This window comes from Buteo buteo, chromosome 27, assembly GCF_964188355.1.
Source record: "Buteo buteo chromosome 27, bButBut1.hap1.1, whole genome shotgun sequence".
NCBI lineage: Eukaryota > Metazoa > Chordata > Aves > Accipitriformes > Accipitridae > Buteo > Buteo buteo.
In genome coordinates this window covers 4,162,227-4,179,682 of record NC_134197.1, presented here as the reverse complement: position 1 = coordinate 4,179,682, position 17,456 = coordinate 4,162,227, and the positions used below count along the sequence as shown (strand labels likewise).

Below are 17,456 nucleotides of genomic sequence, written 5' to 3'. Positions count from 1 at the left end.
TAGAGCTCCCATTTTGAATTCTAGTTCTATGACTGTGTTTATTCTGCCTTCAAACTTGATCTCATCTTCAAATGCAGTAATTACATTCTTTATTTCATCATGGATGAGTAATGGACCCAGGGTAATTCCCTGTACAAGCACTGATATCAAATACATTTTTCCTCAACCAGTTTTGCAACTCCCTTAGAGCAGTATCATCTAGACTGGTTTCCCAGTTTATTATTAGAATATCCTACAAGCCAGTGTCAGAAGCTCTACTAAAAAATCAAGATATATGATGTATACTGCTTCTCCCTTATCTGCAAGCGTTGTTATGCTGCCAGAAAAGGAAATTAGATTGGCTCAATTCATTCACAGCAGAGCCATACTGGCTAGCATTCACCTTCTTGTTTCCTTCTAGAGGCTTATAAATTGTTTATTTTCTCTCAGACTCGAAATTAAACTCACTACTCTATTGCTCCTCAGTATATCTGGGAGTCAATAATCTCTCCTCACTCCCCCAGACTTGCCTTTTTTTGTTGTTGTGTTGTTGTACTTGAGCTCACAAAACCTCACAGGCAATGGAGTTTAAAGTTTTACAGGAGCCAAACCATGAGACCCCTAACAGCAAGCAGCTCCTCAAGGGGATTAAGAGTAGGGCAAAGTAGTACAAATGCACTTCATTCTATATCCCAGCCAGACAGGAGAGAACGTCCTACAGCATCTGAATGAGTTAGGTATAGGATTGTTATCCTCTGCCATGGAGAGCACCTTCCTTCCATCCTTCAGCCTCCAAAAGGCAGCTCACAAAGACTCCCAGTGTGGTAGCTCTCCAAGTCCCTGTAAGTCAACCAACACTGAAGAAGCCCAAACAATCTCCCCTCAACTCCTCACAACCTCCTCCCCAAGCCTACAGCTCTCCCCTGCCAGCCCCCACCTCAGGAGATCTCACACAAACCAGCCCCTCCAGCAGCACTTCGGGCCTCCCCAAACCCAGACTACCCACAGACACCTAACTCCTGCCCCTTCCAACAGAAGCAGCCACAGCCTCCTTCCCCTCACAAGGCTGCAACCCACCAGGGATAACACCACCTCCCCTCAGTCGGGGGGGCCGACACCTCTACTGCGCATACGCGCTCCCCACAGCGCACGCTCCCGCCGCCTTTGTGTGAGCCGCGGGCACGGCGCCCGCCCGCCCCGCCCTCCCCGCCGCGCAGGCGCAGAGCGACTCCCCGGCGCGCCCCGGCTTCCCCCCGCCCCTGCAGCGCGGCGGCGGCGCAGGCGCAGCCCGCGGGGCGGCCGGCGGGCGGCGCGCAGGCGCAGAGCGCGTTTCCTGGCTCCCTTGTCAGTGCCGGGTTTCCCCCCCCCCCCCCACGGCCTCCGCCGCCGGCCGCTCCCTCTCCCGCCGACCGGAGCGGAGTCGCGTTGACTGACCAGAGTCCGCGAGTCCCGCTCCGCTCCCCTCGCTTCAGGTGAGTCCCCAGTGCTGGGGGTGGGTGTTAGCGGTACCTCCGGGCCGGCCTGCCTCCGCCCTGAGAGGGATTAGGGGGGGTGGGGGGGAGCCTGCAGGCCCGCCGGTGCTAAGGGGATGGCGGGGAGTCACCTCAGCCCCGGCCTGCCCGGGGGTGGGGGGCCGTGGCCGGCCCTGCCGCTGGGCGGGGCGGGGGGGGGGGGGTTGGGGAGGGCACCTTTCTGAGGGTGAGGCGCTGGGGATCTCCTCAGCCCCTTCGCCCTGAAGGGAGGGGGGCCGCCCGGGTTGGGGACACACACACACACGGATGGGGCCGGGGAGGGAGCAGCCGGGCGGGCCCCCTCCAGCCCTGCCTCCTGCCCCACCGTGGCCTCCGCAGCAGCGCTGTGCACCTGTGTTATCAGCGCCGGGCAGGGCCGCAGCCCGCAACCCATCCCAAACCGGTCGGCTTTATAATGGTAATGGTGTCCTGTGTCAGTAGGCTTGCCTGTGAGGAGTCACCCTCTTGGGAGAGCTGCGCTGAGTGACTTGGGAGGGAGTGACAGTAGTAGGAGGCAGTCCTTAATTATAGGCGCTTCTCTTCCAGATGTTTGGAAGTAATGTAGGTGCTCTGAAAATAGGCAAGGATTAAAAAGATCCCTTTCTCTTTCTTACGCACATGCTATCTCCACTTATGAGTCTGCATCCTTGCTAGTTGCTTGTCCAGGGATGGCCTTACACCACATATTTCTCGCCCCATTGAGAGATGACAGCAGCTGAGTCCTGTGCTTCCCAGCCTTGATCTTTTCAGTCTACACGCTGAAAGAACTCCTGCTGTACAAAGGTGCAAGATTCCGCCCCCCCGCCCCGGCCTCCTTTTTTTGTTTTAAATTTTGTTGAAACTCAAGGACAGTTACTTTGCATTTGAAAAAGATCAGGGATAGCTGTGTTAAGTACTTGACTAACAGAGTTATCATAACAGTATCTTCCCTGTGTGAGATTCTGAGGCTGGCTGAAGAGAGGGCATTGAGGGGTTTACTACATATGAATTATATCAGGAATCGTAGAGCCAGTTCCATTTTCTCTAGTGAAATGTGAGTTTGATTTTGTCTGTGTATTGGTAAGGAATAGATGTAACTGGAAGACTTCACTGAGATTTATCTTTCTGAAGAAAATAGCACTGCAACTATCAGATGACAGAAATAGCAGTACTTTTTGAGATTATCATCACTGTTGTTTTTTATGAATTTGTTACCAAATCAAAATGGAAAACAGTCGCTTGCTCCAAGTTATGGTGCTCAAGAAACTCAACCAGTGGGAAGGAATGGATCATATTGCTTGTCTAGGCTGTCTTTGGGAACAGCATGTAGGTTAGTAAAAATCTCTGAACCAGAAGTTAGGATGGGACCATATTGTTTATGTGTAGTGCCAATCTGTGAAGAAAATACCAGGGTTGTATTAGAAAGTGTTTCAAAATAGCTGCGTTCCTTGGGGAGGGGGAGATTGGATATTTTTACATTTTATTTCGGAAAGAGTGGAAAAGGCTGAGCATTCCTTGTTGGTAGAACAGCTCTGCAACTTTTCCTGTATATGGAAATGTACGGCTACTGAATGTTGGCATGTACTAAAGCAAGATCGTGGAAAAAGCAATTTGCAGTTGTGTTTTGCTTATATTAACACATGGAATCTCAAATCATGGCTGTCCAAGGTCAAAGGTAACTTGGATTATGTCAACGTTTTCACATTAATAAAAAATAATTAATTCTTTTGCTTAGGACTGCATATATTTAATAGCTTCATTTGATTGGTAGAATATGATTATTAGAAAAAACATGAAAATCATGCTGGTTAAAATTATGACGACTTAAAGCTCGTATAGTTATATTTGAAGTACATTTGAAATGTATCTGTAAGTTGTATTGCTTTAAAATAGCAGTGCTTGATTTCTTTAAAAAAAAAAAAAGGAGAAAAGAAAATGTCTCTCCAGTTATTTGGATTGGCAAAGTACTGTATCATCTCTGCTCCAAGACTCAGCGCTTTCAGCACATTTGTTAAACTAGTGGTGTGATAGTAACGGCTAAGCTCCGTAAGAATGTACTCATCTTTCATTCACTCCTGAGTTTCTGTTGGACTGCCATTCATTTCCTGTTTGCTTCCAAATTCCTACCTTGTCCTGAAGTCTCCACCCTCTGCTAACATGGCCATACTTGGGTATGTTGTAATTTCAGGCTATAATGGGTGTGGATGTCTTGGAATGACATCACAGAGGTATTTCTTTTTAGATGTATATGTAGGGGTAAAAAGACTTTGATCCATCAGCCAAGGTTAAATTGCTATGAAAATGAGTGGAATATATGGAAGGAATTGACAAATCCAAGTTGCATGTATTGAATTTTGCACATTTAATTATTACAGGTGACCTGGGGTTTTTACGATGTTACCTTCCGCCCGTTTATGCTGCCCTTGGTTAATGCAGGACATAGAATATGATATAAAATTTTAAACAACTTTGTATTTGCAGGTCGGTGCGCCTCCAGTTACAGGTGTTCAGTACTGTCTCTTGTAGCAGTCGTAAGTTAGAGAAAAAACTAGATCTCTAGCTTTTTTTAAACAAAATATTTACAAACTAGAATGATTCAGCTTGTTCTTTTAGTGTTTGAATCTCATGGGGGAAAAAGTCTAACTGTAAAACTGTTTAGTGCTAGAATTGATTTGAAGAAATTAGTAATTAGTCAGTTACTAATCTTAATAATTTTTCCCTAGGATACATATAAATGAGTTTATCAAATAATCCATCAGCAGATTACAGTTACATATAAATGTTCTGGACACACCAATTTAACCCCCTGATATATATATATATATTAAAAAGATAAAGATTTTATTATAGTGCTGCCTGTAAGCCTTGATAGTTGTCAGGATTTTGAATCAGTTCACTGAGATATGCTCCTAGAATTTTTTTTCCCAAGTATTCTATTTCTATAGTAAAACTATTAGGTTTGTTAGATTTCCTAAGAACCTGCTGTCTTGCCCATGAGGATGTACTAAGAAGCATGCATATATGGCTTTTAGGGCAATTGCAATTAGCTATAGTAAGCAAGACAGTTAAAATTCATCAGCCTGCTGAACATATCAGGCAGTACAGCAAAGGCAGCTCTTTAGTGGCCTTAACTTATTTACTGAGTAAATTGTGATCTTCTGTAAGTAAATTGTAATGCTGGACTGAAACAACCTTGGTAAAGGTTGAAGGCTGATTTTGTTTTAATAATTATCTAATTTTGAAGTGTTTTGTTTTCAATTTTACACCTTTCAGCTTTTTCAATTTTTACAACATAGGAATATCTTTAACTCGGAATGTCTCTACATCAGTTTTTACTAGAGCCAATCACCTGCCATGCATGGAACAGAGACCGTACTCGTAAGTAATACATTAGTTTTAATTTTTAATTCTTTTTCAATTGCTATTTTCTCTTTGCTGTCAATTTGTGATCTTGTAATGTTCTGGATCACATTTGGTCAAGGTATGGTGAAATACATAGTGCCACATGTTAAACGTTCCACTTCTGATGCAAAAAGCACGCGTCTTCTAAATCTGAGCTATTCTAAACCCATTACTGGAACTCTGGCATATGAGCAAATCTAGTCTTGCTAGTGTTCCAGAAAGCTTTGCCTCTTGGTCTGCACCTCATGAGAATGACCTGGCCCTTACCCTCTATGACCCTCTATTTCCATACCCCAAACCAGCTCTTTCTTTTAATAGCCTAGCTTTCCACTATAATGTGGACTGTTATGTTCCAAGGATATTGTCTTTCTGTGCAGTATACTCATGACCATGTTATGACCATAATTATTTGAGATTATGCAGGGATGTTGGCCCTTTGTTTACAAAACCCATGTAATGCTCTGAAATTTGAGAATACGGGTTTTAGATTAGAAAGTCTTTCCAAGTAAAGCATTTGGTATTAAAAAGCCTTCTGTACTATTGGATTGGTTTATTTCTTCTTCAAGAGATTGCCATTAGCCCTAATAATCATGAAGTCCACATCTACAAGAAGAGCGGGAACCAGTGGGTAAAGGCTCATGAGCTAAAGGAACACAATGGACACATTACAGGTAAGAGAAGATTGTGCTGTGCCAGACATGAAGTTTGTCCGCCCCCTGTTTTCCCCAGTTGAGAATCTGAATAGGAAATCTGCAAGTGTTGAGTAAATAGATCTTTTTATAGGTTGGCATGCCCACTTACGGAGAGCTTTGCAGTATTTTTCTGGACTTCATGCAATGAATGTTAGGAAGGAAAGCCCTATTTCATTTCCAGACGTTTTGGTAGAGTTACTCAGCCTTTCTTTCTTATCTGTTGCTTATTTTTCATCTGTAACGACATAATAAGAATAAATTTTCAGTCTTGTCGTGTCTCAAACTCTCCTGGTGATACATACTGCTCCCTTTCAAGTGCTAGTGTTAAAACTTCATCAAGTGTACAACTGTTGCATTGGTTTGTGGTTTCCAAAGGCAATAAATACCCTTTTTAGGGACTGTATAAAGACTTGAAGTGGTCAGTTGCGGACTTATGGCGTACCATCAGTGAGCACATTTTACTGCAGTATCTGTATGCACAATGAAAATGTAAGAAGAGCTGCCACAATGAGTCACGAGGTGTTATTTTTAAAATATGATTGCCCTGTGGTAGTCTTTTATATTACTGGGTTTTTTTCATGGTGATATTTTAATAAGGGCTTTATTCTCTAAGGAATTGAAAGTAATTAATACAAGCACTTGCCCAAAACATCAATATCCTTTATTCTGTTCTCAAGTCGCTAATGGGCAGAAGTATCTGCCCAACAGAGCTTTACAGGAACTTTATTCAATTTATCTGATTCTTGTTGTCAAAGAGCACAACTGTACGTGCTCTTTTGTGAGGAGTCACTTGGGCTGAATTTACAAATGACATGCTGTTCCCCAAAGACATTTCTCTGCATTTTACTTGTACCTGTTAGTGTTAGAAGCCAAATATTCATGACTTGGGAAAACAGCCCTCCCTGCTTTCCTGCATTGCATATACCTTTGGAATGCTAAACGCTGTGGTGGTTGTAAAGAGTAGACTTAAACGGTGGTTAGACACAGGAGATGGACTGATCAAACCACTTGTTGCCTCTGATGGGAGTGATTCAGCTGCTGCCCAAGGTCCCTTGTCTTCTGTGTCTTGATTCAGAGATTTGTGGTGAGCTGCTTCTGTTCACTTACAGGAAGAGCATTATTCACTCTTTTTGCTGGCGTAGTTTTCTGCTGAGCTAAAAAGCTGAACTTGCCATGGGTCAGAAGAACACCAGCGCTGGTGTAAGGGAGGTGGTGGGCAATAGAAGTAGAGAGGCAGGATGGTCCCCCCTTTCAAAAGCAGTGCTAGATTGGCTGGTGTAACTATGGTTTCAGACTACCAGCCTCTTTAAAATTGAACTTTTTAAGCATAAGCCTATTTTGAAGTAGACCATATATAAATAATATGGTTAAATTAGTACAAATTATTTCCATATCTTTTATCCTTTTTTTCAGTTTGTGTGCTTAAGGAATGTTTTTAATACTGAATGCAGTTATGGAAAACCGTTGAAATATAATTTTGTGGCAAGAGAGTTCAGGATTGTACTCTGCATCTCGAGAAGGATGCTAAGGAAAAGATGAAAAATAATGTTGCTGTAAGACTTTCCAGTTAAGAGCATCCCTCATTACACAGGAGAGGAAAGAAGCAATGGCAGACTTATCAAAGGCTTCATTTTGTTCTTTGAATTTGTTATTTTTTGCTTGGTAAATGTTTCTCATGGCACTGCTTTAATAGGCATGGAAAAAATGTCAGGATTCTGTCAGTAAGTACATAAAGATTGATAACTTCTAACCAAAAAAAATCCCCCTGCTATCTAAACTTTTAGATCATGACTGCGGTCTGGCAGCAAGCAGACAACTATGTTAGAGGTTTGTGCATAGTTTTAGTTTTAGAATTGCTGGGTTTCAGCTGTTGAAACAGGTCTCTTGCAGAAGCCAGTGGTTTGCAGCCTGCGGGTGGACAGGCCTTAGCCAGTCTGCAGAGCTCCACCTGTTGGCCAGCCCTCAGAGCGGGCTTTCTCAGCGGGCAAATTCTCTGTGGAACCTGGAAATTTGGGATCTGCAATTTTGATGAAAGCTAGAGGGACAAACTGATATCCCTAACAGTTTAAAATGGTGCCTGGAGAATAAGTGAACAAGGGGAATACTAACAAAACATTAATGGCTGTCTCTGTGGTAGAAGGCTGTGAGATTGTCTTTGTTCTGGCTTACTGTAAAGCAAACAGAATGTAAAGGGAAAAGTTTATTAATGTGAACTCTAAATTGTAGGTATTGACTGGGCTCCCAAAAGTGATCGCATTGTAACTTGCGGTGCCGACCGTAATGCCTATGTCTGGAGTCAGAAAGACGGCGTGTGGAAACCAACCCTTGTGATCCTGAGAATTAATCGTGCAGCCACCTTTGTAAAATGGTCTCCCTTGGAGAATAAATTTGCTGTGGGAAGTGGAGCTCGACTTATATCTGTGTGCTACTTTGAATCTGAAAATGACTGGTGAGCTGTTTAAGTTTAATTTCCATTTATACCTTAAATGTCTGCATGGGAAAGCTAAAGCCTGGATTTTAGGTGGTAACTAGGTTAATGTTTTCTTAATTCCTAAAATCTTCAGGAAGTGTAAGAGAGATAGGCCTCATCAGTTCCTTCATGGACTTTTCACATCTTAGGGAGAGGATTCCCTCTTTTACGTCTTTACTCTGGTGTAGCACCTAAAGGCCTTGGACTTAGCCTATTTTCAGGTTATACGCGTTGGTGTGGATGTGTTCCAGCTGACTGCCACAAACATATGTTGCTTTTCTAAAAGTGCAAGAATTTCTGCAGAGTAAAAATTTCTTTAGCACAACTGTATGGTTGAAATAAGAGAAATGTTTTCTCCCCCCAACTTCTTCCAGAATGAATGAAGAAACCTTGACTTGAGTCTTTCTTCCGTATAGATTATTTTGGGCCATTTCTTGTCATTAAAGAATTCAAGTCTGTCACTTATCTCCAGGGTGGTCGATTAGAAGATGTTTGAGCTTGTCATCTACCTGTTCTATATTCTGTCATATATTTTTATCACAGTTTATAGATTTTAGACAGGACTATCATAGATATTTCCTCCATTAATATTTTTTTCCATTTGGCATCTAAATGCAGTGCTTCTGATCTTTAATGGATCTACGTTTGTAGCTGTGTGTTGGAGCTACATTTACCATCATCTGTAGGTGAAATCAGTATGTTGAATATCTATTATTTTGGGTTGCATAAACATGCATAAAAATACAGGTGTCTGTGCCTGCTGTTCTGTATTCAGTCTTCCATGTGGAGATGGTAAAGAATGAGACCATCTGCAAAATACATTTTAAAGATCGTTTTGGACTTTTATGCCTTCCAACATACTCAGTTATTAACATTTTCTCTGCCTCACTTGTCTGCAGAAGAATCAAACCCCCATATGTTGAAGACAAATAATTTAATGCGATCCTTGAAACTGCTTGTGCCTGATGGAAGTAAATTCACAGAAAAAGCACCATCATCCCAAAGGCCATCAAGTGAATAACAGATTTCATTACTATTTTGTAAATAGTTCAAACAAACTAAATCTGCTGAGACATATTTAGGCTAATATTGATGCATTTGACATCAGGACCACTTTTCGCTGTACCTCAAATAATTGAGATGTATACACTGGTCATATAATTGGCAGTTGACCCATTTACTTGTTGTGTTTTATAGTTACTGTATTATTAAACAGTAGAAAAGTCAATAGGCAAGAGAGATGGCTGTAAAGCTCATTAGAAGGAGTTGGAGAGGACTTGTACTTAGTGATCTAAGAAAATAGTGCTGCTTAGCTCAATATCAGAGTCAAAGCTGAGCTCTTATTCATAGGATGTAAGGGACCAGGCAGTTACTGTGCAAAATTCACATTAAGGAGTTCCGTCTGATGCATTATAAAAATTAGTTAGAAGGGGAATAGGACTCAGGTGAAGAGATACATATTTAACAAGAGTTTCTTCATAGTATTTAGAATTTTAATGAAGATAACCATATAAAGTTCACAGACTGTACAAGGGAATATGAAAGATTTGGACGTAGTGTGTGTTTTGCAAAACTGATGTGTTTAGTCATTGGCAAGGGGTGATCTTTTTGAGGAGTACTTCATGGATTTGGGGGAGTCTGGTAAAATATTTTCATATGAATTTTCTCTCTCTCTCTTTTTTATTTTTTTTATTTTTTTTATTTTTTTATTTAGGTGGGTGAGCAAACACATTAAAAAGCCCATTCGTTCCACTGTCCTTAGCCTGGACTGGCACCCCAACAATGTTTTGCTGGCTGCGGGATCCTGTGACTTCAAGTGCAGGTGAGAGAAAATAAAGCATCTGTAAATCAATTTGGATTACTGGTTCAAGTTAGTCAGTAGCATGAGTATGTTGATCATGCATTTGCTATTAGAATAGAAGATGGCTCATTGCATACTGTTGTTGTTACCAAAATAAAATATCCAGCTTAAGAGACTTTGGCTTTGGTGCTGCTGCATGCTGACTTTGGACTACTAACATTTATCTGTTGAGGCACACGCCTGAATTTAATGCACTGATGGGTTTCTTTACTAGGAGTACATGGAAGTACTACTACTCAGCACTCAGTGATGAGATCTAGTTTTTCGGCTGAAATTAGACTAACAGGTGCTATCTTGTAGAACAACATCACTGTTACTTAGAGTTTAAAAACCAATATCCTAATGCTGCAGTTCCAAAATCAGGGTAACTCGGCGCTTCCAAAGGAGGTGTCTCACCTTTTTCTTTCCTGAGTCACTTGTTCTCTCCCCTTTGCCTATGCTAGCCTTAATGTTCTTGCAGCCCTGTGGTGAGCAGGGTCAAGGAATTGATCCTCCTGAAACTCAGCATAGCATTTTGAAGAACAATAAGAAAAAGGTTGGTAAAATCAGATCGGCATGTGAGATGGATGGGGTAGTCTTTCAAACTGGTTATGAAATTGCAGCATGAGGGATAGGTCCTGCAAGTTGCTCTGTGCTGAATGATTGGGGTCACTGCAATGAAGTCTGCATGGGGAGCTGTCTGCAGAGTGGTTGACTTTAATTCATATTTTACTTAATCACTTGTACCTTGAATAATAATGAAAGCCTCTTTTCTTAAATTTTTTATGTAATAGGGCAATTTTTAAGCTTCAAAGTGTGTACTAAAAATTACTAAGAAGGAGTGGGAGGGGGAGGTGGGACCGATTATTACATTCCTTATTTCAGAATGAAACCCGTGCATCTAAATTCTATCCTTTGATACCTTTTTATGTAAGGAGAGATGTTAAATGGAAGCTGAGGGGAAGAGGAGAGTTGTGTCCCTTTTCTGCCTTAGCTCCGGTTTTAATTAGAAAAACTACATACTTACTTCTTTTCACAAAAAAATGTGTCGTAAAACATACTCATTCATCTTCCAGAAGCAATTGCTTTTCACATGTGGAAGCTTTTTCATGCGTGTTCATAAAGCATCTTGGGACTTTGACGTTAGGTCAGCTGATATATTTGTAGATATATTTCTCTCTCTCTCTCCCCATTACTTTGGACTTGAGCTCTTTTGTCTCCAGGCTTTGGTGCTTGTTATGTACATTGCATTCCTGATGATCTCCTCTTTCCTGTTTTGGTTGAGGAGTTAGATTTGCATCATTTTCTGTTCAGTGTGGTTTTGGGTTTTTTTTTGGGGGGGGGTGTTGTATTTTTTTTTTTTTTAAGAAAGTCAAGGTGTAGTTCAGTCAATTTCCTAGGAGCATTCTCTAGATGACTTGCTTTGTCTTTTGTTTCCCATCAGAAAACTCATTCTGTCCTGCATCTTATTTCTCTGAAAATGGGGTGTATTTTGAAAAAAACCCAGATCTTGGTTTAAAACATTTGGGAAACTTTCTGCTCTTCCTTAACATTGTACTTTAGGATGAATCATTTAATAATTTTACTGTTTTTATCATAGAAATCTCCATATGGAAACATTTAAGAAGGGAAAAGTGGTGGAGATTGGTATTGGGTTTATGTTTCTATTTCTTCCCCAAAACCATGAAAGAATATTCTCTTTGGTAAATGATGAGTGCAGATCTCTAGAATTCCAGTTCTAGGGAATGTTCAGTTACAAATTAAAGATAATAGATATCTGGGCCTGAAGTATGCATCTATTCTGATAGGTGGTTCTGAAGAAAAGTATGAAATGGATCTGCCAGAGCTGCTGCCAGCTAATAAGCAGCTAAGTGGGAGACATTTTGGAAAAAGAGGGCAGAAGAGGCTCCAAGTTGATAGGTATTCAGCAGAGTTTTTTTGGTGGCTGGCCTAGATGAGCTCCTCTTACGTTTGTCTTTAGAAATATATATATATATATAGCTAACAGCACCACATAGGTGTGAATTTTACATTCTGGCTGGAACAATGTTGCTGTGGGAATGAAAGTCATTTCCCAATGTTCTTTGAAGGCTGGGGCCTTCAAGCTGAGATGATTTTGGTTTTAAAAGAGAGGGAGACTTTAGTAAGGGAAAAGACTTTTTTTTTTAACTAAGAGTTATCTTCAAGGTCTTTCAGTACTTAGGAATGATTTTTCTGCCTTGTGTCAAAGGCTGTTGCTTTAAACATCTTGTCCTATTTCCATACATTAAGAGAACTGTCCTTTTAGATGTCTCTATACAATTAAGTTTGTTGAAGGATTATCGTTAGATTATATTTAAACTGATAGAGCCGAATACAAATTCATACTTAATTCTCTGAAAATCTGTACCTAATATAGCTGAAGTTAAACCCTTCTTGTTCCAAATGATCAGCTTTATTTGAATACGCTGAATATAGGTACCTTTTGAAGTGCATACCCCATACATGTGAAAGATTTAAAAAACAGGGAGGGGGGGGCAACATTGCCTTAAACTCACTGTAGAATAATTCCTTTTTGTGTTTGACTGCAAACGTGAATATTTGATTACGGGTTTTCGTTTATACTGAAATGTTTCTCTGGTAGTAGTATGGCGTAGCTCACTTGCTCCTCCTGTGCAATGGACTCTAATCCTATGTTTGTGACGTCCCAGTAACTTCCATGGTAACAGTCAAGAACACCATATTGTGGCATGTCTGAATCATGCAGAAGGAATTTGATGAAAGGGGGAGGCTTTCTATTTAAACATATCTTGAAAATTGTAGTGCTGGGAAAAAAACTGTAAAAACATTGTGGTATTTCAGGTTTTCAAGACATTCTTTCAGTAACGAGCCAGAATAAGGTGGCTCAGAGCCCCTTTGCTGGCATTTGAACATCAGTTTTCTTTCTTTGAAATCCTGCTAAAAAGTGAATGTTCTTAAAAAGTGGGTAATTTTGTAGGTGTTTGTATTAGCTTCTGATTATACAGTGCAATTCGCAGTTTTTCTCTAACTGAAGAATCGACTCTCAGAGTTATTAGCACCACAAAAGGATGAAAGGGAAGTCTTAGCACAGTGGATAATGCAATGGCAATGTATGTTTTTGTGCCATCTTCTGGAAAAAAAAGGAGAGAGATACAGGAATGGCATTTATGAGAAACCTATATGCATTACACACACCCTTTGTACTATTGCTTTCTCTGTGTATACCGAAGCTTCCAAGCCACTGGTGGCTTCTTGTTTAAAGATACCGTAGTTTGGGGGGAGGCAGGTTTTATTAGAATGCATCTATGAGCTTCCAATGTGAAATGTATATGCAGCTCCCAGGAGGTTTTTTCTGTCTTTGTTCATGCTGAAATCTTTTATTTGCAGGGTGTTTTCTGCTTACATTAAGGAAGTGGATGAAAAACCAGCCAGTACACCGTGGGGCTCCAAAATGCCGTTTGGGCAGCTGATGTCAGAATTTGGGGGTGCTGGAAGTGGCGGATGGGTGCACAGTGTCAGTTTTTCTGCCAGTGGTAACCGCCTAGCCTGGGTCAGTCATGATAGTACTGTGTCAGTTGCTGATGCCTCAAAAAATATGATGTAAGTATGCTCTTTCTGTTAGTCATTAGCTGTTTGACATAGAAGGAAGCACTATGTGGAATATTGTGCTTGCAACAACGAGAGCCAGGACTGCTGTTTCCAGTTTTGACAATTTTACTGTAGATTCCTGGAGTCTCTTTGAGGCCTATATAAATAAGGTAGATTCTTAGAATTTTAGATTATAGAATTTAAATTTCTTACAAGAATTCTTCATTGACGTTATAGTGAATTTACTCTGGCAGGGAAAAAAGCATTGGAAAAAAAATACAGCCCACTCTAGTGATTGGGGAAACAATATTTCCTTGTAAATGGATTCATGAGAATCCAGAAACATGCTCAGTCCATAACTACTAAGACCCTATCCCCAAAGAGGATCTGGAAAGTAAGTTGTTCATTTCATGAACTGTTAATTCCAACCACTGTCCTTAAGACACTGTTACTGCAAGATTTCAACTTACACCTTCCAGTCCAAAAAAATATTTTATTAAGAATCCCTCCTTCTGCTCCTCATCTTGATCTGAATACCTTTTCAGTGTCCGTGGCCTTCTAAGGAAGAAGGAAGAGATTCCCCATATGTTTCGATAGCAGAGATCTCTAGTGGATCAGCCAGGCATTGCTGTGCTTCATTTTGAATTATGGTTCTGATGGCTACAGCTGTATAAGTACCTGGCTGGGGACATCATTAAGTATAAAGCGTTCTAGAATTCTTTTCTCATTTGTTAAAAAATCACACAAGTTGACTTAATTTACCATACAGGCTTTTTCCTCCTGAGAAGATGATGTCAAGCACTAAAACTTGATGTTGGGTGTTTTTTACATGCAAATGAAATTAATAGCTTCATCAGTTTGAACCTTTTTTGAGGGTATTCTTTTTAAACTTTTGCCACTGTTTACACAAAATACTAGATAACTTCAGCCTCTCACCTGGAATACTTTGTGTTTGTTATAGATCTTCCAGGACACTTTCATTAGGTTAAAACTTTTTACTACAAATTACAACCTTCTGGTGTCACCTCAGGACAACTGAGCTACACTGACGTCTTTTCCAATAATCCTTGTGTGGGAATGGTCTCTATTTTTTGTTGGAGCAAAAGATGAGAGGTTTCAGTGAAGTCCTCTAACAAATGTTCTTGTGTTCAGGGTTTCGCAGCTGAAAACAGAGTTCCTCCCACTCCTGAGCGTGTCGTTTGTCTCTGAGAACAGTGTGGTGGCAGCTGTAAGTGTCTATTATTTTCTCCTTGTAGAGTGTTGTAGTGTTTTGAAGAGGGAGAAGCACCACACATTATGAAGTTAGTAGTAAGCAAGCTCTTCCATAGTGTCAGTGTTTGCATTTCTGCAATTAACAGCAGCAGAAAAACGAAATGGTGATTATGTTGGTTATGTTTCCTGACATGCTTTCATCATGTCTGGTTGTAGGGCCATGACTGCTGCCCGATGCTCTTTAACTGTGATGACCGTGGCTTGCTGACCTTCGTTTCCAAACTAGACATTCCAAAACAGAGCATCCAGCGCAATATTTCTGCTATGGAACGCTTCCGAAACATGGATAAAAGAGCCACTACAGAAGATCGTAACACTACCCTGGAGACACTGCACCAAAACAGTATAACGTGAGTGTCTTGGCTGCCAATACTAGGGACAGGAATGCTCTTCATATCACTTTGGTTTCCCAGGATGTGCTGCAAACTTATGAGAGCTGAAATTTCCCATATCAAGTGGGTTTAGCTGGTATCCCGTTTTCATTTTAGTCTTTCACTAACAGCTGTCTATTTCTGGGACTTACGTGGAAGCTGGTAAAGTTAATCATTAATATGGCATGCATGCTACTGCTGTTTGCTTATGTTTAATGTGTTCTGTTACTTGAACACAGTTTATCTTATCAAATATGTAGATGGTTCACAAGAGGTTTGTAGCACTGTGCAAAATGTAGTCGGCAAAATTCACCTGAAACAGGAATTCACATACCTGCTTCCTATTTCAGATGTTTTTTTCCATGTGTATTTATTCATCAAAAGGATTGATTCAGGTTAATTGAGTAAAATATCCTTGGATTTAAAAAACGTATGTGAGCCCAGAGGATGCTAACATTTCTGAAGCAATTTGTCTTTATTCGAGGAAAATGTTTAGGCTACAGTCACCAAGTGGTAAAAGAGCTTTCAACATCCTTTTTCTTTGATTATTTTTCTGAAGCATTGTACCAAAAATCTAGCATAAGCTCTGCTATACTCATGTCTCCCTTTGAGAGAGTAGGAGTTGAATTCAACCCAAATTTCCCAGCTTTTTGGCTCTCTGGAATGGGTGTCTGTGTTACAGCTACCACTCTCTGTTTTCAGCCAAGTGTCTATTTATGAGATAGACAAACGAGATTGTCGTAAATTCTGCACCACCGGCATTGATGGAGCAATGACCATCTGGGATTTCAAGGTATGCTTTTACTACCATGTTTATGTGAACTGGGTGCGGTGGTGGGATTTTTTTGATCTCTAGCATCAACTTCTGGGGCTCAGCCCTAATGCAGGTTTTATTAGCAGTAGGAAATCCAGACTGGAATATTCAAGACCGTTAGTGAAATCCATAAGGAAGACAGATCCAAGATTCAGTGTAAATGCAGATATACTTTTCTTAGCAGATGGTGCTAGTCCAGACTTAATTTTTTAAGGGAATCACTTAATGTCCCTGTAGGAATGAATCCCACTAATTCTTTCCTTCTCTGACCTCTACCTCAGCCACAATCGGGCTGGAACAATCATTGGTTCGACACAGCCCTCTACGTCTTCTTGCTCCCATCCCTTTGGACTCAGCTCACTGTCTTTCTGCCGAAGATGGTCCTGCCCTCTCATAATTAACTTACCAAAGTAGTAAGAAGTTACCTCAAACAGAAAATGCAGTAAGCACTGTACTGAAAACTGTAAAAGGATTTAATAATGCAAGTGCTTGCTTTGCTGAGGACTGTCCAACAGAGGTCTCTGCTGGCCTCCCCAAGCTGCTGAGAGCTGTGCACTGCCTTTTAGAAAAAGAATAGTTTGTCTGTATTCTATGATGCCAGAAAGCTCTGGTGGAGACAGGAGCCAAATAAGAAATTGAGGTGACATACAAGCTGCTTTAATGCAGTTTCAGGGGAAGGGGGTGGAATCATTGGTCTATATTTGCATGAGTTTGAAATGAATGACTATAGTCATCTCTGGCTCTTGAATAGGAGTCTAATCTCAAGTATTCAGGGTTTTTACTTGTTTTTCTTAGCATCAGCATTTACACTGAATTATTTAATACAGGATACTGTAGCAGATTGTGATTAAGATTTTCTCTCTTTCAAGACCTTAGAGTCCTCTATTCAAGGTCTACGAATCATGTAAAGATGGATTTCCGTGATCTAGCAGGACAAACTGCTTGACAGAATGCAGCTCCTACATCTGCACAAGCCCGAAAAGGGAGGAGGAAGGTTGAATATTTGGAAACACTGAGAAAATACAGCTTGACAGATTTTCTTTTGAATCTAAATTTGGTGAATTGTGTTGGTTTCAAAATCAGCTGTGATTGTTCTTTTTTTTTTATTTTTTTTTCGGTTGGTTGTTTCATTCCATTCTTTACCAAAGCTGCTCCTTAAGTAGTTTATTGCAGGAAGTTGTGAATCACTAACTTAAAAGGGGAATTTTATGTAAATTGTCTGCTAGAAATAATAATAATAAAAAAAAAAAAGAAAAACTGATTATTTGTTTTGGTGCTCATTAGCAGTGATTAAAAAAGGGATATTAAGGGAATTAACTCTGAGAGAGAGAGCGGGAAAACCCTGTACTGATATTTTATGGTCTTAAAACAGGAAAAGTAAATCTTAACTGAAAGTTTCTTAAAGTTGACAGATGGAGACCTGGAGTTATGATGATCTGGATGTGCAGATTCAGCTGGGCTTCTTTCAGGAGAATTGTTCCCTTGAGTTGATGATTTTGGAGGATGAATAATTTTCTCCTACTACTCTTAATTCTGTC

At 40.6% G+C, this 17,456-nt stretch overlaps 1 protein-coding gene across 2 annotated transcripts; it reads left to right on the top strand.

Annotated features, from left to right (window-relative positions):
- The first annotated feature begins 1,297 nt into the window (after nt 1–1,297).
- Nucleotides 1,298–17,180, top strand: ARPC1A (actin related protein 2/3 complex subunit 1A). Of its 2 annotated transcripts, none has more exons than XM_075058727.1 (10): nt 1,298–1,451; nt 4,766–4,847; nt 5,438–5,542; nt 7,790–8,012; nt 9,748–9,855; nt 13,261–13,473; nt 14,614–14,689; nt 14,890–15,083; nt 15,807–15,897; nt 16,788–17,180. In XM_075058727.1, the coding sequence occupies exons 2-10, from the start codon at nt 4,784–4,786 to the stop codon at nt 16,824–16,826; spliced, it is 1,113 nt and encodes a 370-aa protein (XP_074914828.1). In that variant the 5' UTR covers nt 1,298–1,451; nt 4,766–4,783; the 3' UTR covers nt 16,827–17,180. The 2 variants fall into 2 exon arrangements, with proteins under 2 accessions (XP_074914828.1, XP_074914827.1); XM_075058726.1 differs by having other exon boundaries at nt 4,743–4,847.
- Nucleotides 17,181–17,456: the final 276 nt, after the last annotated feature.

Coding starts and splice junctions, on each gene's coding strand:
- ARPC1A (XM_075058727.1), top strand. CDS start 4,784: ATGTCTCTACATCAGTTTTTACTAGAGCCAATCACCTGCCATGCATGG. Junction 14,690..14,889: donor AGAACAGTGTGGTGGCAGCT/GTAAGTGTCTAT, acceptor GTCTGGTTGTAG/GGCCATGACTGCTGCCCGAT. Junction 15,898..16,787: donor TGACCATCTGGGATTTCAAG/GTATGCTTTTAC, acceptor CTCTCTTTCAAG/ACCTTAGAGTCCTCTATTCA.